The sequence below is a fragment of the Gymnodraco acuticeps genome, unplaced genomic scaffold (assembly GCF_902827175.1).
Source record: "Gymnodraco acuticeps unplaced genomic scaffold, fGymAcu1.1, whole genome shotgun sequence".
Lineage (NCBI taxonomy): Eukaryota > Metazoa > Chordata > Actinopteri > Perciformes > Bathydraconidae > Gymnodraco > Gymnodraco acuticeps.
The window spans coordinates 210955-238627 of NW_022990879.1; the positions used below are offsets into that span (position 1 = coordinate 210955).

Genomic DNA, 27673 nt, shown 5'->3' on the forward strand with positions numbered 1-27673 from the left:
GCCCCCCCTACAGTCTGAGCTGCAGGATGGAGAGGTGTAGCATCAGTGAGGGTTTTTGTTCAGCCTCCTCCTGTGTGTGTGTCACTGTGTTGACTCACAGCACAGAAGTACAAGCCTTTGTCTCCTGGCTGCAGACCCTTCACTGTGAACGTCCCGCTCTCAGCGTCAGGCTTTGTGGCTGAGAACTTGTCTTTTCTGAATCCTCCAAAATCATGATCCTTGATCCCAGATCTTGTGAACACGATTAGCTCCATAGTTGCTCCTGGCAGCTGTCTGTACCAGTACATCTGGTAGTAGTCAACACCCTTTGTGTGTGTGCAGCTCATGGTTGCATTGTCTCCCTGTGTTTCCCAAAGGGTGTCAGTCTGGTTGACATTGCTGCCATCAGTTAGACCTGTGTGTGTTAAATCAGATATACATACATTAACATAACTTCAATGTACAGTGGTTAACTTGTTTCCAGCGCCAAGCACTTGAAAGTTGAAGTTCAGTGTCATATTTAACATAAAGCAATGTTTAGAGATACCATAAGATATGATGATGCGTCTCCATTTACAACATCAGCAAATACTTTAAACATAGCATCACAATCACTGAGGACAACACGGTAAAGACCCTTTAACAGACATTTGATCAAGTACATGTTTACATTATTGAACTAGGCTTGGTCTACCAGTATATTTAGATGTATTTCTTTGTAATTGTAACTTACTTGTAGTCCACAGCAGAACAACTAATAGTCTGAGGAGCTGTACCATGTTTGTACCACTACCCATGTTTAGTTGCACACTAACGGTCAGTCTCGTAGCACAGAGATATGCAGCTGCAAGGGGAGGGTCTCCTCGTTGTGTGATGTGGTGTTTGAGCTTCTGTGTGCACGTCTCCTAAAAGCAGAGCTGGGTGTCCCTCTACAGTCGATCAGGATCCACTGCATTCATCGTGTTTCAGACAGGCTGTTTGTGAGCGACGTTCAAAACATGAATGATCTTTGAACGTCCAGTAATAGAAGATGCTTTTGAGGATTCTGAGCTTTATCACCATAATCTTGTTCCACATTTTATTTTTCAAGTTTGTAACCCTTCATTGATCAGAAAGCCCTTGAGCCTCACCAAAAAGTTCATACCCTTGGAGGCAAATAGTGTAAAAAACTCCAAACTCTTAAATATCAGGGTTCAAGGTTTCAAGGCTTTTATTGGTCATGCGTATAGCTGTAGTTATGACGATGAAAATCTTAGGTCACAGGCTCCATATGTATTCATATTTAGAGTTGTAACCATGGAAATACCAGTTTGGTAATACAAATCCACAATGTCATGAAACAAATCCCCACACAAATATATTAATTTTCGGTTTACTAAATGCTAAGGTACCTTTTTTAAGTACGTTTTGTAGATTTAAATATTCTTCTGTTTTTCCCATGTTATTGAGACAACCAGTTACATGTAGTTACCTTGATAAAAGGTAAAGAAGGGTACTGCATGTACAGATAAGAATATCCTTATGAAGAAAAAATAAAGAAGGTTGTTGTGTTTAAAATTCTCCAAATAACTATTTATATGACAAACGTGTTGCCAATGCAAAAAAGGTAAAAGCTGCAGTCCAGTTTTTTTTTATAAACATGAAGCAGTATTTACAGATTACAATAAAGTAAACAAAGTTGATCCACATTGTTTTTATTATTAGACTGTGCTCGATGAAACAGTAGGTGAAAATGTTTCTATTTTAAACTAAATGTTTCTGTACATTTATTAGTACTGCCAGCAAGAAGACACCAAATGACCCCCAAAAAACTCACAGCGCTGTAGTTTGATAGATGCATAGCCTCTCCCACACTAGGGGGCACTGTTTTCATACTTTTGCAGAGAACCAAGTCTGGTTTTCTTTGTCGCTGTCAATTTACAAATGAAAACAACAGTCAATGGACGGAAGAAAAACAAACACATTTAGACCATAATGAGTTATTGGATCACAGTCATTAACGTGTCAATATAAATACATTGAATCCCCCCCCCCCCCTCCCCCTCTGCTGCTGTTTTGAAACAGATCTCCCCTGGGGCCTCATTTATAAAGGGATATATACGGTGGCCGGCAGGTGCAAACGCGGAACAACGGCCAAAAACAAATACATTAGCAGGAAACAGCTGCAAATCCTGAAATGAAAAACAAACAAATCCTGAAAACAAATACAACCAAAAAAACGCTGCATTTACAGAAATGATGCAAACTAAATACAACACACAAACCCCGAAAGCAAACGCAACAAAAAAACGCTGCAAATACCAAAACGACATGCAAAGTCCAAAGCACATACAAATCCCAAAACACATACCAAAAAAAAACATTCCGGAAGTGCTCCAGGCCTCTAGGGGGCGCGCTACGTGGAACAGATTGATGTCTGACCAGACATAGAGGGAACGAACAAGAGTGCTGCAATTTGAAGCCGGAGGAAACGAAGTTGATCGAAGTGGAAAAAGACGATATATAAAAAGGTAAGTTTTGTTTTGATACAAAGAGCGTCATATTTACCCAGCTAGCGTTAGCTTGTTTGGTGAAAGAGCTTGCAAGTCAAGAGACAGCACTGTCTGTGCACCTAAATGTAACTCTTGACATCATATAGATATATTATAGGTGCAGAGAGGAGTTGGTTTATTGTGCTTCAATGTAAATCCTAATGTGAGAGTTAAAGGACGGTCAACAATATAATGTACCTTGGTCAGTTTGGATTTATCGTGGCATTTATTCTTAATTAAAGTGAATTTATTTTTATTTCAGTCAGTCATTTGTGTGTTGTATGCAGGTGTGGGACATTCCAAATGTTCCAAAAGTGAGCACTCCACGAATGGACAACAGTTTGCAGGGTAAAATAAAACATTGTCAACATATTATTTTGTGCCACAAGAAGCAGAATGTTTTAACAGTACAGTAGTTTGAATATATTTGTTGTTAACCTTTATCAGACCTCTCAGGCACCCACAACCAGCGTCTGATTGGGTAAGACTAATTACAAATGTAATTATACCATGTAGGTTTGAATTTGTGAACATGAAATCAATAAATACCTTTGTGTGCACTTATTTCCTGGGTAAAAATAGGATGGAGCACCAACCCCATTCCAGGAAGAGGTCCAGTCTGCCCCGGGTCAGAACCACTTCTATAGGTAAACGAGGTTGACAGTTGCATCGTGACACAGTTGTTTGCTGTGTATCTTTATTTTACATTTGTTTGTTTGTATAGCCTCCAATCACAGTGGGTAACATTGCCAGGAAGCAGAACAATTATACTTTTATACATTTCCAAATGACACCCACAACATCTGACATCTTAGTGAAGACGATACAAAAAACACCCACAAATATTTTTCAAAGATCAGATATTTTTTGTTGCATCCATTTCAAATGTTTACAAGGATTGTGCAGGAGTATGACAAAAGTGCTGTTGTCAGTTTAGAACCCAATGTATTGAAAAAACAGGAAGAGGATCGACATCCTTTTGTAAATATGACTGTCATGCATATATTAGGTATTTGAAAGTAATTATTCAACTGTCTTCTCACTGCAGCAACTACACAACTGTGTATGCACTTATCATTATTGATAGCCAGTCTGAGCCAGAAGACACAATGGAGCAAAGGTATAAATTGTTACTATTACCACTTAATTTTTCTATTCTATTCTGTAAATCTTATTACTAGCTTCATCATTTAATATTACAATACATCACTTTGTCTTTCCCAGCACAGAATACCTGACTGCGGCACACATTGTTGCAGAACTCTCTGCAAAAATAACAAATACATCTTGCAGCAGGTTCAATATTAATAGAGCCAGTGTGTGCGATGGAGCAATCCGCGGCTTCAAAGGTGCCTCATTCGATCCCTCTCATGAGATGTCAGTTAAGTTCACTGATGATGAGGGACACACTGAGGATGGAGGGGACAATGGTGGTCCCAAGCGTGAGTTCCTGACCCTCCTTATGGAATGCCTGAGAATGAAGAAAACATCACGTCAGCAACTGTTTGTGCCCCATGGCGGTGTGACTTTCCCAGCCGCTCACTGTCTCAAAATCTGATTCTAAATATATAATGTTCTCTATAAAGATAGAACTAATACACAATTATGAATGTATAATATAAGCTGTTTTGTGTATTTAATCATGCATTGGTCTACAATTTAATGATGGCTTCTACATATTTCACATAAACAGACAATGAAAAAATGTGTCCTTCATGCTGATAACTAGTGTATGCATCTGCCAATTCGTATTCTAAACAGAGTAGTGTGTTGAATCCTTATTTCTTGCATTTGAAACAGATACAATAAAAAAAGTGAACTTACTGTTGTGTTCAACTTCTGCCAAAAACTGTACATGTTTGCCACAGGAGCCACAGAACACTTGAACTGTCCCCAGATGCTGGCCACAGAAAGGACAAAACATGGCGGCCTGAAAAGACATACATTGATGTAGTAAATCCATTTAATCAAGTTAATCAAAAACACAGTCTAAATAGTGGTTAGCTAAATAAATAGAAAGATACATCATGTTTACCGTTGAATCTGTGTTCTCTCTCTCCTTGAATGTCTCTATATTTGTTCTTGAGGATGTCTAATGCACACTACTCTCCTGTCATTACTTTGTCCCTCTTCACATGTTGTCACATCTCTCTCAATTCAATAGCTTTATTAGCATGACCATAGTTACAGGTAATTGCTAAAGCTCTGTATAGTTGCAACATCTATACACAAATATATACATATAAACAAACTGCTAAGAATTCAAATGTCCTTTTTCCGCGGTACTCACTATGGCCCGTGTTATTTGCCTGCACTTGATTTGTCATCTCTTTTTAAAAAATGTTCTTCCCTCACTTTATCTTCTCTTCACGTGAAGCTCTCCTCAGCTGGTGTAGTAGTTAGGCACGCTAACGCTAGCTATATAAATATGACGCTCTATGTATTAAAACAAAACTTACCTTCTTATATCTTTCTCCACTTAAATGAACTTTCTTTCCTCTCGATTTCCATCACTCTTGTTCGTTCCACGTAGCGCGCCCCCTAGAGGCCTGGAGCACTTCCGGAATGTTTTTTTTGTATGTGTTTTGGGATTTGTACGTGCTTTGGACTTTGCATATCATTTTGGTATTTGCAGCGTTTTTTTGTTGCGTTTGTTTTCGGGGTTTGTGTGTTGTATTTAGTTTGCAACATTTCTGTAAATGCAGCGTTTTTCTGTTGTATTTGTTTTCAGGGTTTGTTTGTTTTTCATTTCATTATTTGCAGCTGTTTCCTGCTTATGTATGCGTTTTGGGCCGTTGTTCCGCGTTTGCACCTGCCGGCCACCGTAGATATACGCTCAAAAAATGGCTTACGCCAGTTTCTACGCAATGTTTACGATTGATAAAATACTAACTTGACGGGAAAACGTGCGGTCCTCCACGCAAACTCTAACCCATGCGTACGCACTAAGCACAAACACGGGAGAGACGAGAAACTGCGACACCGTTGGCAGAAGGAAGAATGGAGAGAAATGTGTGGAAATAATACCATAAATAAAATGTTACCTCTCATTCATCATATATGAAGAATTCATTTTCACAAATTGATTAAAGCCAATCTTAAAATGATTTAACAAACGCCTGTTTGAGACTCCTCGGTGCACACAAAAACAAAACTTGGAGAAATAAATAAATACGGATATGTTATTTAAAACCACCTCGAATATGTTGTGTTAATGTTATGAAATGTTTTCTCATAAATGATGCGGTAAGCAGGAGGACAGAATTACGTCTAAACTGACGCCGTTTTGCATTTCTATAGGTTGTATACGAGCATGGTTTTATATTCTATCATGTTTAATCATGTTTTATGCCGTTTGCCAAGACTTGATAAGTTGCTCGTAAAACACAGGAGGTATGGAAACTAAGAACACCATGTGTGGTAAATTGTACAGCGAATATAACACAACACATTAGCTGTATTTCCTTTAACTGGTGGATTATGGATATATACAAACTACCAAATACAAACACATAGCCTAATTCAGATCCAGTCGTCATGACTCCACTCCGGGGGGATTCCCCGATCATTTCTTAGTTTCTCATCAAGGGGGGGTCTCCTGTCCCCGGTACAAACACACTGCCTGAGGAAGGCTATGGGTATTTATTTTGTCATTAGACTTTTTCGGACCACTTATTTATTTATTTTGGTGACGATCCGACCTCCATGCTGCTGCTCTGGTTCAAACTGCATCAAACAATATGATTTATCTCCACCTCCCCAAAATAACCAGAATCTGACACGGTGTGAGATGTCTGTTTTTAGCTGTTCTGTCGTCATTTCCTGCTCTTCTTCATAAAGTCAGTCAGAATTAATGAATGAATGGGCGTTTCTTTGACTATTTATAGGCAAATATGGGCGTTACGTGAAGCCCGCAAAAGCTGCACCGCATTTCGAGTCGATTGTGATTTATAAAGGGTAACCGGCGTAGGAAGTGCCGTACGCACTTTCCTCGCCGGTACGCAATGTTTGGTGAATCGGAAAATGTCGGGAAATGTATGTACCTATTTTTTGGATTTCTACTACTAAGCAACCTTCCCACGTGAATCCTGCGCACGGCGTTATACATGAGGCCCCTGATCTCTTTGGCTCCTCTTCCTCTTGAGCTTCCTGGAGGTCATCGTGTTGGATGAAATATTTATTCTCACAGCCAGGGTTAGTTTTCACGTCGTACATGTGTACACAGTCCAGAGATATGTGAGATTTCACAGACCAATAATGAACTAGGAGGCTGCTGGCAACTTAACATTCAAGGAAAGAATGTTCGATGCGGGCACTGCTGCTGTGTCATTCAGTCATTATTAACTACACTATGGTGGGGGTCTTTAAAAGTGCTCTGTTCATTATTGTTTAACAATATTTCAATCTTTTTTTCCCTTTTTTCAAAAATCTAAATGTAATTATAGACATCACAGTAGCATGAATCCAACTTATTGTTAGCAAAGATACATCAACCTTTTTGTAAAAGAAACCCATTATATTTACATCCCATGCTGAATCACTAGTAGTTTTCAATGCACCTTAAAAAGGTACATGTATCCTTACGCATATTGTAGTCCCAGCAATCTATACATGCTCAGCAGGAGTCCATTTCTGAAATTGAAGACCCGTGCACCTTTGGCTTTTATAGTTTTTAATTTGATAGTCTGATAAATCACCAATAGAGCAATTCCAAACAAATCATTGACAATTATAAAAAAGTGTAACCACAGTCCATGTCGAAACCTTCCTCCACTTTAAGATAATTCAGTTAATGAACATCACTGAAGAGCTCACATGATATTACATTATGTTTATTTACACAAACAACATCAAGTAATGAACACACAGAGTAACATTTCTGGAACCTTCTTCAAATCAGCTTTTCAGTGCTGACATGAACTAACAACGTGAGTTTTTCATGAACGTCGTAATAGTTCAGCTACAAAATAAACCTCCAGTTGATCATTGTCTTTCGTAGGTTTTCTTCACGCTACGTAACTCTCATCTTGTCTGCCTCTCCATTTTTATAAAATAACAATACATTGTTTACAAAATGCCTCAAAACATACATTAGAAATATCATTCAGACACACTTTAAATTCTTATAATAAGAACCATATTTATCGATGAACAAACAACTGAGACCACGGCAGCTTCTTCAACACTCCTGAGATAAGAAAGGTTAAAGGTTCAGTTCGCCCAAATTATTGATTGCAATTTGGTTTTTGGTGCACTTGATTTTTAAGGATGTCTTTCCAGATGTGATATTGTTCTCAATTACGATAACTCCCGTACATTTTTTGCCTTCGGAATTTGTAGTGAGATGTGAGGATTATCTCGAGTAACTAGGACATAAGGCGCTTTCATACCGCAGTACTTTTCCCACTTTAGTTCCGATATAGTTCCGAAATGTTGCGTTCACACCACACCAAAAAAATTTGGAACTAAAATGTGTTAATGAGAACCTTTTTACCCCCTGCTAGAGAGCAGGTACTTTCGTGGGAGAAAAAGGTTCCTTCTGATATTTGCTGGGCGGATTGCAAACCACGCCCCGTAAAACTCCCCAAAAGTTTTGTGAAGCCGCCATTTTATTATCCTCGCATTAGCGTTATTAGCATTAGCATTAGCCCAGCGCACAAAGGCAGAGAGACTAACTTGTGGCAACACAAAAGAAAACATGGGAGCGGTGGAGATGAGGAGGTGTCGGCGTTCTGGCGATTTACTCGGAAGGCTTCAGTAGAAGCTGCTGGGAGTCCCAGCAGCTTCTACTGAAGCCAGTCCCCAACTCCGGGGACTTCCGGCCGGGGACTTTGGGCGGCAGTAAACGCCATGAAGTTGTTTGCGGCCTGCCAGTAAACCCAAAGCAGAAGAAGTTCATGAGAACTAAAGAGTTCTCATGAACTAAGTTCTGATGAACCTTTGTGGGAAAAGTACTGCGGTGTGAAAGCGCATATTGTGAATTAGAACTATTCTTAGTTTAACAACAAAAATACAACTTTTGCTCTCGTACCACTAATATTTGGTGATAAAATGATGGTAGCCTACATTGGTAAACTGACCCTCATAACAGTATGACCAGCGAGCTGACAGAAGTGTGTCAGGGGAACGTGTTGAACCCAGCCTTGTTGTGCAGAGGGATTTCCTCCGCTCCTCTAAACTCCTCCGCGATATCATCGAACGTCCGTCCTTTGGTCTCCGGGAGGCGAACCCACGTGAAGGCGAAGGCCACCAGAGCCACGACCATGAAGAGCAGGTAGACGTACGCCCCACACGCTTTCTGTGGGAGGGGGAAACGAGGGCATTATTATATTCAGGGTATTTTATCTGTAGTTACCTATGGTCTCTTAAAGTCAAAACCTTGTTCCAGAAAAGGCAACATAAAGAACAGTATCATTTAAAAAGATAAGAAAGATACAAGAACATAAAAAAAGCAGATGAACACACCCTTACTTTAAAAAAAAAAGAAGTATTATTTGGATAATTTTTTTCATAAATTGTAATTATTTTAATTACATTTTTAATTTTTTTTTCCTTTTCTTTTCTTATGTTCTATTTTCTTTTTTGTTCTTTCTTTGGTTAAACTATAGATACAGCTATATTGCAAACAAATGAGAAAACAGAAGCCAAAAGTATGAAAATGTTTGTATAAACTGAAATAAGTAAAAAGTAGAACAATAAAAAAGATGTTTGATTTAGTTTGTTGCTCTTATGGCGCATTTCCACTGCAGGGCCTCGCACGGCTTAGTACGGTATAGTTAGGCCTTGGTAGGCCAGGCTCACTTTATGCTGCGTTTCCATTACAGTTTAGGAACTGGGGCAGTAACTATAGTAACGCAGTGTAGGCCAGAAAACCAACATCAGTCGTTAGCTGTTAGCCTCAGCTCACAGCTCCTCATATCTGTTCAGAAACTAGACAAAAGTGAAACAAGTACAAACCACAGACTGCCTGTGTCATGGAGAATACAGTCGCTGGTTTATTTATGTCTGTATAGGCCGTTGTTGTGAGTGTGGACGGTCGGAGCATATAAAGAAAACACATATTTTAAAAGGTTTTTCGCCTGCCGTCTGTCTGCAGACTTGTCAAAGCATTAATTCATGGTTGTTACTAACCGGTATCAGTATGTTGTTACTTCGGCATCATTATGAAACGTGTATTACAATTAAATCACGGTAAAAATATGTTCATCTTGTTGTAGTTGCCAGCGATTCTCTCACTAGTTTAGCATACTCAGCCCGGTTGTTGGCCCGGAAAGAACCTGGATTTTGGAGAGCCAGAAAAACTGTGAAAAAGTACCCGTTAGCCGGAACTACGCCGAGTGGAAACGCAACAAAAAACGGGCCGGGTTTGGCACGGCACGCTTAAACCGCGCTACGCTTCCATCTCTGCAGCGCTGTAAGGTTCCGATGCTTCCCAGGCTAACTATTCATTTAATTACTATTATTTCAACCTGACGTTAAAGGATTTAGCAACAGATTTATACATTTAACGTTTCAGATGAATGTCTGTTACAGTACATGTTGCTTAAACCAGAGTGAACAGATTTACAGCCTGTATTTAATGTGTCTGAGATGAACTGGCTCACACAGCAGCAGGCAGACAGTAAACCCACCAGTAATGGAGGGAAGAGCAGCGCCAGGATAAACTTCCCCCCCCAGTTGAGCATGCTTGTGAAGGCCATGGCGATGGGTCTGGCCGGCTGGTCGAACAGCTCGGCGCCGATGAACCAGGAGATGGGTCCGGGGCCCAGCTCGTAGGCGGAGATCATGCAGAACACCAGCAGCACCTGCAGGCTGCCCAGCTCCGGCACCAGGTGCTGCAGGAGTTAAGGGCGTAGTTAGTGTTGGGGAAATGTTTTCCTTGGCCCATAACTTTGACCCAGTTTATCATCAGTTTCCTCATTGAACAGAACCTTGGGCTGCTCTCAGTGTTTTGTCTTCCTGTTCCTGCCTGTTGGCATCAGCTGATAGAGGTGTTATTATAGCGCTTTATCTTGCTATGCACTATGTTGATTATTCTCTCAGAACCAGCTAGATACTTGGGTCTGGGGTAGAGATCTTCAGAAACAGAACACATGTCTTGTGAATTCTCCGGCCGAAGCTCCAAATAAACCGTCAGGGTTTGCCATCAAAGTTCCTGCCCGCCCCGTGTCTCTCTGAGTCTCCATTGCTTCAGAAGTTTCCATCACAGTTAGCAATGACAATCTTTATTTCCAGCCTCCTCAAACAATCAGACACAATATGTGCTTAACTGATTCTCTTGAATGTTTGTTGTAGATGTGGAAACCAGGTAAGCGTGAAGCTATATGAACATTTCCCTTTTATTTTGGCCAAACAATTGCAAATCCCGATATCATGGCATGGCAATATTCATAGAAATGAGCTTATAAATCTTGAAATGGCACAAAAACATACGGTGCATTTAGTTAATGTGAGGTCTTTGACTGAGCATGATGCCAGGAACTCATCTAAAAGTCCGGAGTATAGTCATCATAAATAATTTACCCCAGCAACTATTTTTTAAATCTGCTCCACTTCTCACTTCTGTAAACTGGCTGTAAACGGTTATACTGATAATATAGATTCATTTATCGAGCTCTTACCAGGTTTGTCAAAGCTTTCCTGGTAATATGCAATAATTGAAATACATTTTTTGAGCACAAATGAAAATACGAAATCACACTAAGGTTCATCTCACCACCACAGAATCCACGATGGTCATGAGCAGGTTGCACACGGCGATAGAGATGAAACCCGTCAGGAGCAATCTCCTCCGCCCGGCCCGCTCCATCAGGAAGAACTTAAAGGAAAAACAACACAGTGGTGTCTCTGCTCACAGTCACCCTTTTGGCTGCGACATTTTATTTTATAAGGAAATGGAACCGTTTCATCCAAGGTCCAATATCTGGCAAAATGTACAAAGTGACACAATTTGCTGAATAATGTCCTTCAAACAAATTTCACCCGTAGTATCTTCGCCCTGATTTGCTTCATTTTAAAACACATTTTCATTCCATACTTTCTGAGAATTATTTAAATTACCTTTAAAATTCAAGGTGTTAATATTCATTGCCAATCAATATATAAAATATAGTATAAATACCAAATATGAATCAATTACATTTGAGTCTTTTATCATACTTATGATTATTATTATAAATCGCTGCTTCCACTTTAAAACGTTTACATGTCCTTCTAAATGTTTGTTATATCTATAGTACCACAGCAGGCACTGTCTATGTTTTTTAAACATGCCTCTAACAGAAAGTAATGACATTATAAGACATTTTAATAATTCGTATTTTAGGAATATTTCAGAATTTTTTTTGTTAACCAAATATGAGCTAAGACTCGAGGATTTTGCACTCACCGCCACCAGAGTGAAGGTCAGATTGACGGCCCCCACCCCCAGCGTCAGGTATTTGGCCTGATCGAACTTGGCCTGGAACACTCTGGTGGAATAATTGATGATCTGAAATAAAGAGCAGAGATGTATTTTAGTTTAGTGGGTTACTGGGACTTCTCTTTGTGTTATGGGACGGGGTATTGTCCCGACACACTGCCCCAGAATCTGAGTCAGAGTGCTGATCCTGAATAATGCATTTTATAAATACTACAGCGCTGCAAGTGAAATATTCATCACACTGTGAGCAAGCCACGCTAAAATAGAATACAGTCGTTTTACCTTAAAGGCATTTACATGAATTAAAACATATTCCTAGGAGACTTCAAATTCATTTTTTACGAGTAGTATCTTCGTCCTATTTTACCAGAATGTTTTCTTAATCTATTTGCGTTTTCCGGACACTGACCGCGTTGAACCCGGACAGCTGGCTGCCCAGGTTGATGATGAGGACGATGATGATGGGCTGCTTGTATCGGCCCTTCTTGAAGAACTCGTGGACGGTGACTCCGGTCTGAGTGTGTGCCGCTTCGTACTTCATCTCCTCCAGCTCAGAAAACACTTTCTCCGAGGATCCTCTGAGCCTCAGCAGCGCTGCATAGGTACAACAACATATTCATACTCATTCATATAGGAGCTGTGATACTCGAGCGCATTGAAAGCATGGTTCCTTGAATTCAGCCATGCATCTAAAAACTGATGAAATAAGTTATTTAGCTCAACTCTCTCTCTAAACTGTGGCTGCAATCTTCGTTAGGATAATTTGTTGCAGCTTCATAAACAATGCCATTAAGTCATTGGTAATGAATCTAAAGTGGCAGCACGTTGCTCAGAACTTGGAAATTCTCCGTTTTGTTTTCCCTTTCCGGCCACCGTACGGCTGCCCTGTTGGATATCTCTCTGCTATAACTCAAGCTTAAGGACTAAAGTATTAAAGCGTGTTCCCACCCGCCTCCGCCCTGCTCTCCTCCCCCCGGTTGATGAGCAGGTAGCGGGGGCTCTCGGGGCAGAACGGCAGCACCATGTACTGCAGCAGGGCCGGGACCACGGACAGGGACAGCATCATGGCCCAGTGGTGCTCCGTGCCCAGAGCCGTCTCCAGGCCGGCCACCTGCACACACAGGAACATCAGTTTCACTAAATATCCAGGTCTTAAAGGTTCACTATTATACTGTTTTTCATCAATATATCACAGGTCTCAGATAGATACAAAACATGTCTCTGAAGTGATTGGCTCCAAACACCAAACAGATCATTGCAGCATTACCCATAATCCCCTCTGTTTCAGCCCTGTTTCCAAAGTGCTGATTCTCTGTCTGTTACTTTAGATGAAAATAAGGAGCCCCTCCCCACGCCCCTCTGAGAGAGACTTGGTTACAAAGAACACAATGGTGCTCTAGGAGGAGATTCAGGTGATAAGGGGGGGGGGGGGGGGGGGGGGTTACCTTGGTTGGTGATTGGCTGATGGTTACACAATCCAAAAAAATCGTTATGACATCATAAAGTGGGCAAAATCTGATCAGCTCGTTTTCATAAATGGATCCGGACAAAAAGAGAGAATCTTTTTTCCTGAAACTTTCAGAGTCTCTTTCCACAGAGGGGACACATGTTGATGTAGAAGAGACATGAAGAAGAGGATTTTGCATAATAGGTGACCTTTGATACATCTTATCACTCCATTTGGTCAAATTAAAGTATCAATCGACATAATGTCCGTACAGAAAGCCACCATTTTGTAACAAACCCTGGACAAGCATCGTCATATTTCTCCTTCTCCGTCCTCACCATTCCCACCAGGATGCCCGAGGCGAAGGACACCTGGTTGAGCGTGGCGAAGGCCCCCCTCAGGTTGGTGGGCGACACTTCCTGTATGTAGAGCGGGTTCAGACTCATCACCAGGCCACAGAACAACCCGAACACCAGGCGCCCCAGGATCAGAACCTCGAAGGAGCGGCAGGCTTTAGAGGCCGACATCAGAGCCGCCCCCGCCACCGAGAGGCAGTTCACGATCAGGATGGAGTTACGCCTGCAGGGGGGGGGGAGGATCACAAAGACAGAACAGCGCTGGAAATTAAAGCTGTTTAGAAAGATTTGATGTGGAGCTGCAGAGATTTCGCGGCTTACAAAATATATTTGTTTGGTACAGATCCTCTTCAAACCATTGGAGAAGTTGGAAGAAAATGGTTGGAAAATGTTACTTTAAACTATTTTTTTCTATAGTTACACTGAAAATGTCTAACTGTTACTGTGATAGTGTCAAAGTAAAACAAGACAGGAAAAGGAACACAAGATAAAAGCTTATGTTTAACCACAGATAATGCTGGATTATAGTTCAAATCCATTCCATGATCATTTTAATATAATCTTCAATGGTTATGATAATGACGCAAATATCATATTAGCAATATCATTCAAAAATAATTATAATCAATTATTTTTTCAAATTCTCACAGCCATAATGGAAAATATAGGAACAAAGTGTATTTTTTTTAACCTTCCGTAAGAGTCTGCCAGGTATTTGACTCCCAGTGATCCCAGTAAGGCTCCGAAGTCTTTGATGCTGACGGAGAGCGACCACAGCAGCGTCAGGCTGTGATCTGGCATCGACTGGTTGTGCCTGGCTCTCCATGTGTGGTTGAAAAACTCTTCGATGATCTAAAGAAAAACACATTAGAAAATATTGTCAACATTCAAACAGAGATTGTTATCTCATCACTGAACATTAAAAGCAGGATGTCATTTTCTGCAGCTAGGGGTCCTTTAATAACACTGATAACAAAATAAGTAATTTGGTTGCTTGCACATAAGTAAACTATAGTAACCAAGCATGGTATGTCATGTATGTTGTCTCTTTAAATGCACAATCTGTATTTTTGGCCACTAGGGGTCTCTCAGTCTAAACTAAACAAAAGCTGGAGTTTGCTGGTGTCGTCAAGAAGTGTGGGATCATGGGAGTTGTAGTCTTCCGCTCCTCTTGGTGAGGATTCCTTCAGTGTTCATGGTTCAGGAGATTTTGATACAGAGCAGTAAATACAGTGAATAAAGGTTCAGTTTGACGTAAAAAAAACCAGCCTTTCTCCTGAACGCTGTACGGCTGCCGCTAACGTTAGCTCAGCTTGTTTTTCTCTAGATGTAGTTGTTTTTAGACATTGGTAACTTGGTTAAAAAGTATTTAAGTATTCTGTGGAATGTGGCTGCAGTTCTGCCTCACTTGCAGACATGTAGTGCGGTGTAGCTGTGAGATAGGAAACTCTGGCAGAGCTGGAGCAGAGCCGCACAGTTTCAGGTTGTTACATTTATTCAGTGTTTTATTGAGACAGTGAGATATTTGTTTAACGCTCACTCACCCCTGCATCAACCTCAGCAAGATATTCAGAGTGTTTTCATTCGCAGAAGAAGCCAGGACTAGCTTGTCCACTGTCTTTATGCAAAAGTTTATTCAAATGTCATTTTTCTTTCTCTATACTTAATTTTCGGCCTTTCTGCAAAGCTTTGTAGAATGCATATTATGTTTTCAATGTTTCTTATTGGAGGCCTTTGTGCTAAATACCACTACAGGGGTCCTTTGATTACAAAATAAAAGTATTGATTTCATTAAAAAAAAGACTAAACATGAAGATTTCACAACATCTCTGTGTTAAAAAAAATCTGATGTGATTTCTGATAACTTAATGTGTTTATTTCCCCCCCAGCTGCTCACCTTGGCCGGAGCGTTGACATTCCCGGTGTGATATCCGATCTGCAGCGACCCCAGCACCACGGCCAGGATGGAGGTCAGGAGGGTGGCTGTCAGACGGGTCTGAAACAATGGAGGTCAGTCACATTCAGTTCTTTGTTAAAGGAATATTTCACCCTCGCCATGACCATTTATATATCTGTTACTCACCCCATGCTATCTTTAATTTGTATACTTCACGGTTACATGGGGTGAGTCCATTTCTCTAATTATATTTCAAGTACGCACTTCAGACATAAGCCACCCTACGACTGCTTATAAAGGTCAAAGGTTACCTCAGTATTTTCACACACTGGCAACATGTACAATGTTAATGAGTACACGTGGTTGATAGAGCTCCTTCTGTCAGACTATGTTCATTTGTTATAAAATGTATTAAAACAAACAAACCTCCTGCGACGCCATTGGTGGATCTGAGACGTTAAATCACTCCCTCCAGATGTTTGTGCATTTATCTCGGACTTCTGTCGCTGATAAGACACAAATATTTCACCAGTATTCAGAGTAATAAAGGATTTTGTCGTTGATATTTGATGAAATTAAATATCAACGCATATAGCAAGGGGACACACATTGTATTAAAATGTGTAGACTTTCACTTCTAGACAAATGTGCAAAAGAAAACGTGTTATGATTGAAGCATTAAATAAAAACGTGCCAATTTATTTCATCAGATCCCGAAAAAAACACAATATATTTGAATCAGAAATAACTAAACAAATCCAAACAAATGTTATACTTGTTTGTTTCAATACCTGTGGTGCCGTGGAGGTGAGCAGACCGCTCGCCTCCAAAATACAAATCCAAAAAGTGAGAGAAAAATGTAAATCCAGTCAGTGGTCGCTGGGAGATGAACAACCACTCTGAAAAATGTTCACGTAGCTTGCAGTCATTAAAAACCAAATAGTAAACGCGTTGTTTCACATATTGAATATTAATTTGAAATGTGAATGAACTTGGAGGTTTTTTCTTTCTTAACAGTTTCATCTGTATTTAAAAAAAACAAGATGAACACTGTACAGTACATGGCGACACCGTTGCAAAATGCAGACTATGCAGCGATGTAATGTCAGAAAAGTTAAAAACCAAGACTTTGAAGAGACATCACTGTAGACTTATTTTAAAGACAGTTGATTAATCTGAAAATAATCTCCAGATGAATCGATATGATTTTCTTTCAAGTTCTCACCACTGATCCGTAGTGTCGTACGTTGATCCCGTCTTCATCCCTGAGTGTCAGATATGACCCTGTAAATGTTCCTCAGTGAACACACACACACACACACACACACACACACACACACACACACACACACACACACACACACACACACACACACACACACACACACACACACACACACTCCCAGTGATGAAGTCTCACCCAGCTGGTGAATTTGTTGCTGTCCTGACAGGAAGGCCTCTGGTTCTCAGGATCAGCTGATCGCCGTCCTGTCCTGAAACTGACTGAGGATCAGTTCCTCTGTTGCACACACACATCACATTATCGCTCAAAGAAACAAGGCGACTGGTCCCAGGTCAGTGCTAACATGCAGCTCATTTGCATGTCGAACACTGAGTTGGCATTCTGGCAATTGCACAGACACGTGCTTTAGGTGTGTGTGTGTGTGTGTGTGTGTGTGTGTGTGTGTGTGTGTGTGTGTGTGTGTGTGTGTGTGTGTGTGTGTGTGTGTGTGTGTGTGTGTGTGTGTGTGTGTGTGTGTGTGTGTGTGTGTGTGTGTGTGTGTGTGTGTGTGTGTGTGTGTGTGTGTGTGTGTGTGTGTGTGTGTGTGTGTGTGTGTGTGTGTGTGTGTGTGTGTGTGTGTGTGTGTGTGTGTGTGTGTGTGTGTGTGTGTGTGTGTGTGTGTGTGTGTGTGTGTGTGTGTGTGTGTGTGTGTGTGTGTGTGTGTGTGTGTGTGTGTGTGTGTGTGTGTGTGTGTGTGTGTGTGTGTGGTGTGTGTGTGTGTGTGTGTGTGTGTGTGTGTGTGTGTGTGTGTGTGTCACGTGCATCTCCTTAAGTCTTTCTAGGGACTGTAAAACATTTCTGATGTCATCTATGGAATACTCCAACAACAGCTTTCCAAAGCACCCTAACTGATCTCCTCTACATTTGTAGGATCATTTGAGTGACTTATACTTAATAATACTAATAATACTAATAATAATACATTTGATTTATATAGACATCATATCAAGGTGCTTCACAAAGCTATAAGGAAAAATAAGTAAAAAGATATCTAAAGGAGCATATTGGATAAAAAATGGCAATATAAAAAATAAAAAAATTACTGCAAATATGATGAACAAATAATATATTATAGATGAAGCTTGACCTTGCTGTCACACTTTATATTCACCACCAATCTGTAGCACAGCAAAAAGAGAGTAAAACATCATTAGCACGGGGGGGGGTAAAATGTGTCGTCCACCTGTGAGCAGCTGTGTTCCTGCAGCTCTGCATCACCGTGACGATACGCCTGTCTGCAGCGTGAACTCTAACCCCTGACCCCCCCCTGCAGGCAGACCCCTGACCCTGCACAGGCCCGGCTGCAGGGCAGGTGCTGGGCATCATCCCCCCCCCCCTACTGCTAATGTTTAGCTGGCTGATTGCCCTCTGATTACCTGTAATGGTGTTTGATTTGTTTCTAAGTGTTTCAATGCGACCAAAGGAGAAACCACTGAATACGATCACATCCAAAACATGTGGGGATGTGAAATATAAGGTGTGCTCTGATGCAACTCTAACAGGTACAGATATCCTGTGTTCCTCCATGTTCTTTGTTCAAATTCAAGACTGTATCTAAACATGCAACATTAGTAAACATTTGCTCGTAGTAGTTATGAGTAGAATTTGTTAAAAGTACTTTCTAAACGTACAAAATTGATTGTTTTTCCAGGACGGATACAAACAGTTTTAAAGGGAAAATGTGATGTTAAAAATCTTAGTGTGTCCTTCACGCTGTTCGGCTGCCGCTCAACGTGTTTCTCTGATGACTTCAGATCCAAAAGTGGAGGAAGATTGAACTGGCAGCCCAATTATACACATTACATTATCTCCTTTCTACCAAAACACACAGACTCAAAACAATCGAATAAATACGTTTCACCTTAAAAATCTGGGTTCTTCTGATGGATTTAGGATGGAGAGTTCACGAGCTTAGCGCTAACATTAGCTCAGCTTGTTCCTCTGATAACTTCAGATCCAGATTTGAGTAAGCATATGATACAAATGTGGATTAAAACTTGATAAACAGCAACACATGAATACTCAGAACAGATTACAGGAGAACAGAGGAACTTTACTCTATTACAATGATACTGATTTCTCTGAAACTACACAACTCTATAAATACATAGCATGGTTCAGGTGTTTTAATGCAGAAATGCTACATTGTATACCTTATAAATATCCCCACGTCAGTTAGGTTAGCTAAATGTTAGAAACACAGCTTCTGAAACATGACTGCAGCACCTGTACTGCACGCACGTCACTTTCTCTCAAAACCCCAAATTCCAGTCCTCACCTATGAAACCCCTTCCCTCCACCCCACCTCCAACAAAGGAGAGAACACACACTCTCTAAAAAAACACACACACACTCTTACATCCCTAAGCAGCTGCGTCATTACAGACTCTTTTGAACTTCACACTGGAAGTCAAAAGCCACATGTGTCGGTACAAGACAGATGTACTGCAGCTGCCTGTGGCTCCAGTTTCATCTGTGATACAACCCCCCGCCTCCCCCATTCAGAAACCCCCCCATCACCAGACCCCCCCCCCCCCCCCATGCCTCCCATCATGCACTGACAACATCCGCACCTTTGAAGTCCCATCACTAAATCAGGGAATCCATCTAATCAAATGTTTATTAAAACAGGTTAATCTCAGAAAATGGAAATTGTTATCACGTTTAAGTCGTTATTTAAAAATGTTCTTGACTAAATATATATTTTCTCACACATATTGTTCTTTCGTAAGATTGTTGTCTTCTGATTGGTCAGTTTTGTATCTTAGCTTCTTTGTGCTTCTTGCTCTTATTAATTTTTCTAAATTATTTGACCTTTTTTACAATTTCTTCTAATTTCTTCTTAGTTTTTTAGTTATGGTTTGTTCGACCCACTACATTAAGGGTAGTTTTGTTTATATGAGACACATTCATCTGTGTATTCATCTGTTTTTTATGCCTTCTTAAAATATCCTCCGTCCATTTTCAAGTCAGTTTTAGTGCTAGGTTTCCAATACAAAGTTACACATGAGTCCCCATTAAAGTTCGAAATATTGCAAGACATATAACATCACATTTTGTAAAGATATTTATTGTCAGTTCCAGGAATTCAATGTGTTGAATGTAGCATGTGTTGAATACCTGCACACAGAGGTCAATATGTGCAGTCTGCAGTGAAGCATTTTCACCATTAGGGGGCAGCAGTCAACTCTTTCTTCAGCTCTAAATGCCTCTTTACTGCACAGGACTGAGTGTAAACCTATGGTGTAAACCCCGTGCAGTGTGATTAGATGTGGTACACAACATCTATGAAAAGTCAAGTGAGAAGAGAAGCATTGTAGTTCTTGAAAAAAGAAAGGGGGAAATAACTTCATCATTTATAAACGTATTGTTAAATAACAGCATGTTAAAGGTGGGGTAGGTAATAATGGAGAAACCAGCTCGAGTGCGCTAGAATTTGAAAGTACGCAGCCGAAAAAATCTTCCTTACAGAGCCCCTCCTCCAACACACACGAACGCGCACATGACCAATGAGGGCACGAGATAAGTTTGTGCATAGATCATAGACTGTATATAAACTAGGGATGCACCGAATATTCGGCCACCGAAAATTATCGGCCGAAAATGGTTAAAACGGCCCTTTCGGCTTTCGGCCGAAAGGGTTTTAGCACCGAAAAAATATCACCGAATGTCAGAACAGGCTTACGTTGGTAACCTAACGTGTTGTTGTGATGACGTAATAAAGACGCGGCGACCATGCTCGCGGCTGGCTCACAGGGGGGGGGGGGACATTGACCTTTGTCATCGAGATTGCCCTGAGCCTTTAACAAATCGTATTAAATAATCTGATGATAGACTGTAAAGAGAATAGCTGACATTTTAACAAACTAAATAACTCAGTTTCCTCTAATCATTAACCCATGTTTGTATCATGGAGTTAACTCCGTGTGTTGCTGCTAGCATACATAACACCTGACGTGGAAACGTTACTCGTGGATGGGGCTACAGAGCTGCTAGAAAGACGGTCGAACCCGGTACATTCCTCCGTCTGCATGCGGTGCACTTTTGATAAATGTTTAGACAAATTGCTCGTGCTTACATGCTAAACTCTTATTGCACTTATGGTAACAAGTATTCTCCACATCGAGACGGGTAAAGTTTAACCACACCTCGGAGCGCGTTCTCTCCGCCATCTCCGCAGTGTGCTCCGCTGCATGTAGCAGCTGCGTGTGTGTAAACTGCCCCGCCCCCTCGCACACAGACGGGGGAGAGAGATCTCGTCTGATCGAAAATACATCATAGACGAATTTGTTGTCTTTGCATATTAGAAACGAGTTGGCGACACTAAGACTGCGATATCATGTTTTTTAGCAATAATACATGACATATATAAATGTACTGTATGCATTCAAAAGTGCTGAATAAATGTTTTATGGACCCATAATAGTGATTATTATTTAAGTTAAGTTTTGCCATAATCATGTCTATTTCCATAATCAGGTAGCTGAACAACATTGGTAAAAAATGTATACATTATATATATATATTTCTATTAATCATTTTCGGCCTTTCGGCATTCGGTTTTCGGCCAACTGTTTCCTATTTTCGGTATCGGTTTCGGCCAAGAATTTCCCATTCGGTGCACCCCTAAATATAAACCACTGTTCTAGGAGAAAATTGTCTGAAGCACGTGTCATCAAAACAGCGGATGCTAAAAAGTGTCCTCATAAAATGTCTTACAATCATCATGTTGAACATTAGCCGCCTTTAGCTCAGCTGTGGTGAAATAAAGTCATGTCTGTGCTGTAGTTCCTTTATAGTCTAAAGGTTAAAGGTGGGGTAGGTAAGAATGGAGAAACCAGCTCGAGTGCGCTAGAATCTGAAATTACAAAAAATCTGCCCCTTCCTTCAGACTTCCTCACAGAGCCCCTCCTCCAACACACACGAACGCGCACAATGAGGGCACGATAAGTTTGTGCCCAGATGGAAGGCTGACAGGCAGGTAGGCCATCCAGTTATTTTAGCCGAGGCTCAGATGATTGGTCGAGCTTTTCACAGCGCCACGGCTTCCACAGATGAAATATTTGTATGTATTTATTGTCAAAGCATTTAATGTATTCATTGCTATCAGGATGTTAAGAGCATTCCATGGAATATAACAAAGTGTTTCTGAAGTGAATTACCTACCCCACCTTTAAGTACAAATAATCCCTGGTATGCTTGTGTTTCAGATGTCCTGATGAAGGGCATCTGCAGACCTTTTTCTCATTATGGACACTTCAAATGTGTGTTTCAGTTCAGAACATTCTCAGAAAAGGTTTACAAACCCAGGTGTCTGCAGCTGCTGTGTGCCAGGATGCACTTCATAAAAGTGTTTTATTTGTACTCTTCTTTTGTTCTTTTATCAGTCTATTGGTTCACAAAGATCAGGCCTATGATAAAGCAGTAAAGTATTTTGTGTGTTCATGCACAGCCATACATCTGCACCTCAAGCCACTTAATGTTCATCGACCCAAAGACAACACGCCTCTGAGTAGATCTCACTTCTCCAACTAGTAATAATAAATGTTGTGAAAACACTTTTAGATGCTTCTCAGTGGAAAGGTTACCAAGAAGCTCAGCAAGACAGTATTCTAATCATTCTGCTTTGAATTGTTGTACTTTTACTCCACTATATTTCTTAACAGCTGTAGTTACTTCACACAGATTATAAGTTAATACAAAATATAACTGACCAATACACTTTAATTATAGGTTAAAATATCCAGCATGAGTATATAAAGTCATTTAAATGAGTGTGTGGGAGAGAAATATCCTCTGGAGGGAACACAGGGATTTTAGCCTTTGCAGACCATTGACATGCACTAAAACCTATTTTACACACTATGAGGGAAACCACTTAAAAATAATAGAAGGGCTTCTTTGAGTGAGATTTCTAATGCAGGATTTGTTCTTACTGAGTATTCTCGCAGTTCAGTTTTGCTACTTTGACTAAAACAAATCTTCTTTCACCACTGCTGCTCCCCGTCAGACTGACAGTCATCTGTAGGCCACATTCGCTTCAACCCCCCCCCCCCCCCATGATTAGCAGTGATTACTAGCCTGTTAGCATGTGCTCTGCTGCTGGTCTGGAAACGTTCAGCAGACACAGCGCTCAGTGTTCGGCCTGCAGCAGGAACACGTTTCTCTTCTCTACTTCTTGGCAAAACCGTCCGCTTCCAATGAGACGTGACTGAATTTGTGATTGTAGTGGATTAAGCAGCAGATAGACACTGTGTGCATTCTGCAGAGAGTGTCATGATGACAGGAGTCGTAAAACACCAGCTGAAATAGTCAAATAACCCCGGCGCACATTAAATAAACAGCGCTCAGAGAACATTAAACACAGACTGGGCTAAGCATTTCACGTGAATTAGCTACTGTAATGTTTGACTCCATGTAAACACACAGGAAGTATTTTCTTGCAATAAGTCAGACTGACAGAGAAGTAAGTGACATATAGCCCATAGTAACATTTAGTTAAACAATCATTATTTTACATATGCACAATGGATTTACCCTTGGAGGTATGCAGATGAACACACAACTTCAAAAACAGGCATTTAAACCACAAACACGGCAATATTAAAAACTCAATTGTTCCCAAATGTGAGGAAGATTTTTTTATTTACATTCCAAAACATGTTTATAAGGTTATTTATTTACTTTCATTTCTTCCTCTGTCTTTTCCCTCTTCTTCAGACGCTCTGGGGTGGCACATCTAAGTATGTTTTACACAGACAATACATGAGCTTACATACACAAAATATACTCCGGTGTTTCTTGGGACACTCAAATATTTATTTTTAGGACCGGGCTTTTAGTAAAGGCCACATCTTGTTTACAATAACGGGAGAACATGACGGCAGATATTAACGGGACACTGAGACGTGTAAACATCTTACTACATTTACTGTCTGGGGTTAGTCATCTGAAACACCTCATTTTTCCCGGTACTTAAAAGAAAAAGTCTCTGCATCGTAACCTGTTTTGGAAAATCTAATCCCCACCAGGGGGTCTGCGGTTTGTTGACGTTGTTGCGATTTGTAATGGGAAGACGGAGTCAGATGATAAAACAAACGAGACATGCAGAATCCACCACTAACACATTTAAAATAGTCAGGTTTGATTGTGTAGAAAATGCACATTAACTAATAAAAGTAGCCACATTGGAACTACACAAAGTTACAATAACAGTGACAACATATGTGAAAACCAATTTCCTTCATTGTGGTTTGACCTTAAAGCTGCATTAGTCGATATTATTTTATTATTAATAACACATTTTACAAATGAGCTGTTTATTGGATGCATGTGGGAACCTGATGGACATGACCTTTATAGACAGTAGAGCAGTGATGTAATGGAGAGTGTTGATCTAACTTTATACAAAAGTACAAAAACAAAGAAGCCCTTGATGCATCTGTGCAGACAACATGCTAATAACATACAACATAATGGTCCTGCATTGCTTTCTGGTTGCACACAAGTACTTCATGTATCTGTGTGGTAAGAAATGAAGTGCTTACATCTTTGCAACAGACTGTGATGAACAAAAACAAACATGTTTAAATCAATTTCCTTCATTGTGGTTTTAACTTAAAGCCATCTTAATTAATACGATTGTTAATATTAATAACACACTTCACAACGTGCTCTCTGATTGCCTGATTTATGATTGTATTGTATTTTATTCCTATACAAATAGAGACAGTAGGACAGTGATGTGTATCCGGACATCCTTTAACACCAGCTACTGTAGAAAGACTATTTCTTGTTAGCACAAACTTTATACAAAAGTACAAAAATAACAAAGGCGTTCTTTGCAGACAACATGCTGGTTACACACTGATCTGGTTGCACTAACACCTTCAAGTCTATGTGTGGTAAGTTATTAATGAAGTTATTTCATTGAGCGATAGGTACTGAACAAAAACACCTTGTTGACAAATCAGATTTTTAGTCATCTTTTTCATGATGGTTTGAACTATTAGTATTAATAACACATTTTGTATTTGATGAACTGAATTGAATATGAACTTTTAGAGGGACGGTAGAGAAGTTGCATCAATAAAACCAGCTACTCTAAAAAGCCTATTTCTCAATCGCCCAGACTTTATACACAAGTACAAAAGCAATGAAGTCCTCGAGGCATTTTGTGCAGACAACACACCGACATGTGGATTACACACCACATGCATTGCTTTCTGCCTGCACAAGAAGTACACCTTTACTGACTGCGTTCCAAGATTATAATTCTTTCAGCTAACTTTTCCCGACACAGATATAAACTGAGCAAAAACACATTTGCCAAAATGTTAATTTATCTGTACAGTGCAAGGGGATTCAGACAGCTTTCTCTGTGCTGACACACTAGACTTCATGGTCACAGTTTAATAGTCATACTCATTAATGCTCACACACAACATTCCTCTGAATTGTTCTACATGATCTTAGCTCCTCCTTCTGAGTGTCGAGCATCATTCTGACTCACTGCGAGTTACCGCTGGGCTCCTATATGTAACGGGGGAATGTAAATTTAATAGCCACAAAATGTGCCTGTTGTGAGGCAGACTAAACACGAGGGGAAACGTGGAAACATCCTCCAGTGGTCTTCTTTTCACAAATATATCCTCATTCTTACCTCGGCCTTTTTCAGTCACTTCCAGAGAAAAACAACACGTACACAGAAACATGTCAAACATAGGGAGGAGAAAGTGCAAATATTTTGGCGCCGCTTGTTTTTTTTCTTGTGTTTTTCTGGAACTTGCACATTTTTCTGCTCCATCTTGCTCTTTCCTGTCAGCAAGCGTACAGATGCCTTCCCTCTGTGCCCTCTGCTCTCGTCTCAGCTCTGGGATCCTCCTCTGCTCACACCAGACGACCTACTGGGAGAACACAAAGGGAGGGGGGGGGGGGGGGGGGGGGTCACTCGTCTGGTTTTTAGTTTCCGGCGTCCAGATGCACACACACATCGCGTGACAAGACAATGACAGGAGCTCAAAGACTCACACACACATCACACACACATTTAGTCATTGATGTTACAAACATAAACCATATCTAGTAATGCAGTAAAACCATCATGGTGCGCATGTTGCTTATTTTGGATCACAATATGTAAAGCAACTCGAGCTGGGGAAAAGGATCTTCACATTGTCAAATAATAAATGAACCCCAAACTGTTTTGAAAATGTATTTATCCATTTGGGTTTTCAGTATTCTCAGATTTCAGCTTCTCAAATGTGAATCATTTCTAGTTTCGTTACTCGTACACATGAGAGCAACCATCAGGTGAGTCCTTTTACCTTCATGGCCCCGCCCCTTTTTTGGTAAACATATCTGTTATGATTTCACTGGCGGTAAATACAAATGCTGAGGTCTTCAGATCAAAACTAATGTACAAAAACTTGCATGTTTTTTTCTACAAGGAGCCCAGATATGATGGTCAGTTAGGCATACAATTACAGCATGTCATTGGAGATCCATGAGCGGCGTTGATAAGCTGAAATGAAAGGCATTAAGGAATGGATGCCGGCAGCAGCTAACACTGAAACTGGGATTTTACTGTTTACTGTGACGATTGACATTCACTGACAGAAAGGAGAGGAGGCCTTGGAGTGGAGCAGATGGGCACAGAGTTTAGATTGCTTTCAGATGACTGTCAGAAGGGAGCAGAGGTCCTCAAACTGTGTGTGTGTAAATGCATCCATTTCTATGTATTCAAAATGTGTGTTTTTATTTATTTCCCTCTATTAGTTCGCATGTTGTGCCTGCAGGTTTGTGAACATGCAGTATGTGTGTAGCTGCACTACTAGCCTGTGTGTGTGTGTGTGTGTGTGTGTGTGTGTGTGTGTGTGTGTGTGTGTGTGTGTGTGTGTGTGTGTGTGTGTGTGGTGTGTGTGTGTGTGTGTGTGTGTGTGTGTGTGTGTGTGTGTGTGTGTGTGTGTGTGTGTGTGTGTGGTGTGTGTGTGGTGTGTGTGTGTGTGTGTGTGTGTGTGTGTGTTTTCTCTGTCAGCAGTGAAACAGTCCGGCTGATCCCTGAGTCTCAGACCGTGCAGAGTTTCTGTTCAGACTTTAAAGCTTCACCTCTCCTCCGTGGCTCCATAAATCACAGATTAGCTTCCAGATGAGCGAGTCCTGCTCTGAATGCTTTACCTATACTTTAAGTGTTTTAAATAAATATTATGACCTCTTCTGCCTTCCATGACGAGGGGGATCCACATGGCTCCTGACTTCGCTGTCTCAGCCGTGACTTTCTCATATAAATAAATGTCCATTTTTGTTACCGTCTAATACACTGAAACAACTTGTATCCACCCAGTTCATAAAATACTTAGCTTCTCTAAACTTACACATATAAACGACATTACCTGTAAACGGTATAAAAGGAAAGCTTTCTTTCACAATATTTTTTATCAACACAAAAAACGTAATCCATTGAGCTACGTATAATAAGCATCGACTGTATGTTATAAAGTCATGATTAGTAAATCCATCGACCCACTGATTATGAACAGTTTGTATAAAAGTAAGAAAATGGGACTAAAGGGAACTTATTCTGCTTTTTGGGGTAAATATTGGATTTTACATCATTATGCAGGGTTCTTCTTACGGTCATTACAAACCTGGAAAAGTCATGGAAATTCAAAATGCAAATTCAAGGCCCTGGAAAAGTTTTGGAAAAGTCATGGAAATGTAACTAAAGTTTAATCAAATATAATTTATATTTTAGCTAATCG

At 40.4% G+C, this 27673-nt stretch overlaps 3 protein-coding genes and 1 gene segment (V, D, J or C); 1 reads left to right on the plus strand and 3 right to left on the minus strand.

The window, feature by feature from the left end:
• ccdc177 (coiled-coil domain containing 177) overlaps positions 1 to 27673 on the plus strand; it is a 168015-nt gene that overhangs the window by 69330 nt on the left and 71012 nt on the right. The window contains exon 2 of the mRNA XM_034233413.1: positions 15624 to 15744. The gene's annotated coding sequence lies outside the window, so the exon portion shown is untranslated. The remainder of the gene's footprint in view (positions 1 to 15623; positions 15745 to 27673) is intronic.
• Positions 60 to 776, minus strand: LOC117557527. The segment is given in 2 exon segments: positions 60 to 394; positions 713 to 776. Coding segments are annotated over 2 exon segments (399 nt in total).
• On the minus strand, positions 8392 to 16954 carry LOC117557542 (solute carrier family 2, facilitated glucose transporter member 1). The gene is made up of 12 exons (XM_034233431.1): positions 16857 to 16954; positions 16423 to 16530; positions 16058 to 16137; positions 15632 to 15730; positions 14426 to 14586; positions 13717 to 13957; positions 12880 to 13042; positions 12341 to 12525; positions 11899 to 12000; positions 11227 to 11328; positions 10142 to 10345; positions 8392 to 8808 (listed from the first exon to the last, which is right to left on the minus strand). The coding sequence occupies exons 3-12, from the start codon at positions 16070 to 16072 to the stop codon at positions 8629 to 8631; spliced, it is 1452 nt and encodes a 483-aa protein (XP_034089322.1). The 5' UTR covers positions 16073 to 16137; positions 16423 to 16530; positions 16857 to 16954; the 3' UTR covers positions 8392 to 8628.
• smoc1 (SPARC related modular calcium binding 1) overlaps positions 23540 to 27673 on the minus strand; it is a 56046-nt gene continuing 51912 nt past the window's right edge. For all 6 annotated transcript variants that reach the window (XM_034233430.1, XM_034233427.1, XM_034233429.1 and 3 more), the window contains exon 14: positions 23540 to 25819. In XM_034233430.1, the coding sequence (XP_034089321.1) occupies positions 25803 to 25819 (17 nt within the window). In that variant the 3' untranslated portion in view covers positions 23540 to 25802. The remainder of the gene's footprint in view (positions 25820 to 27673) is intronic.

Bases quoted from the DNA above. Each gene is read 5' to 3' on its own strand.
- LOC117557542 (XM_034233431.1), bottom strand. The intron at 13,958-14,425 runs GTTAAAAAAAAT...CCCCCCCTGCAG, and splicing joins CTGGCAGACTCTTACGGAAG to GCGTAACTCCATCCTGATCG. The intron at 10,346-11,226 runs GTGAGATGAACC...TAACTCCTGCAG, and splicing joins CCATCGTGGATTCTGTGGTG to CACCTGGTGCCGGAGCTGGG.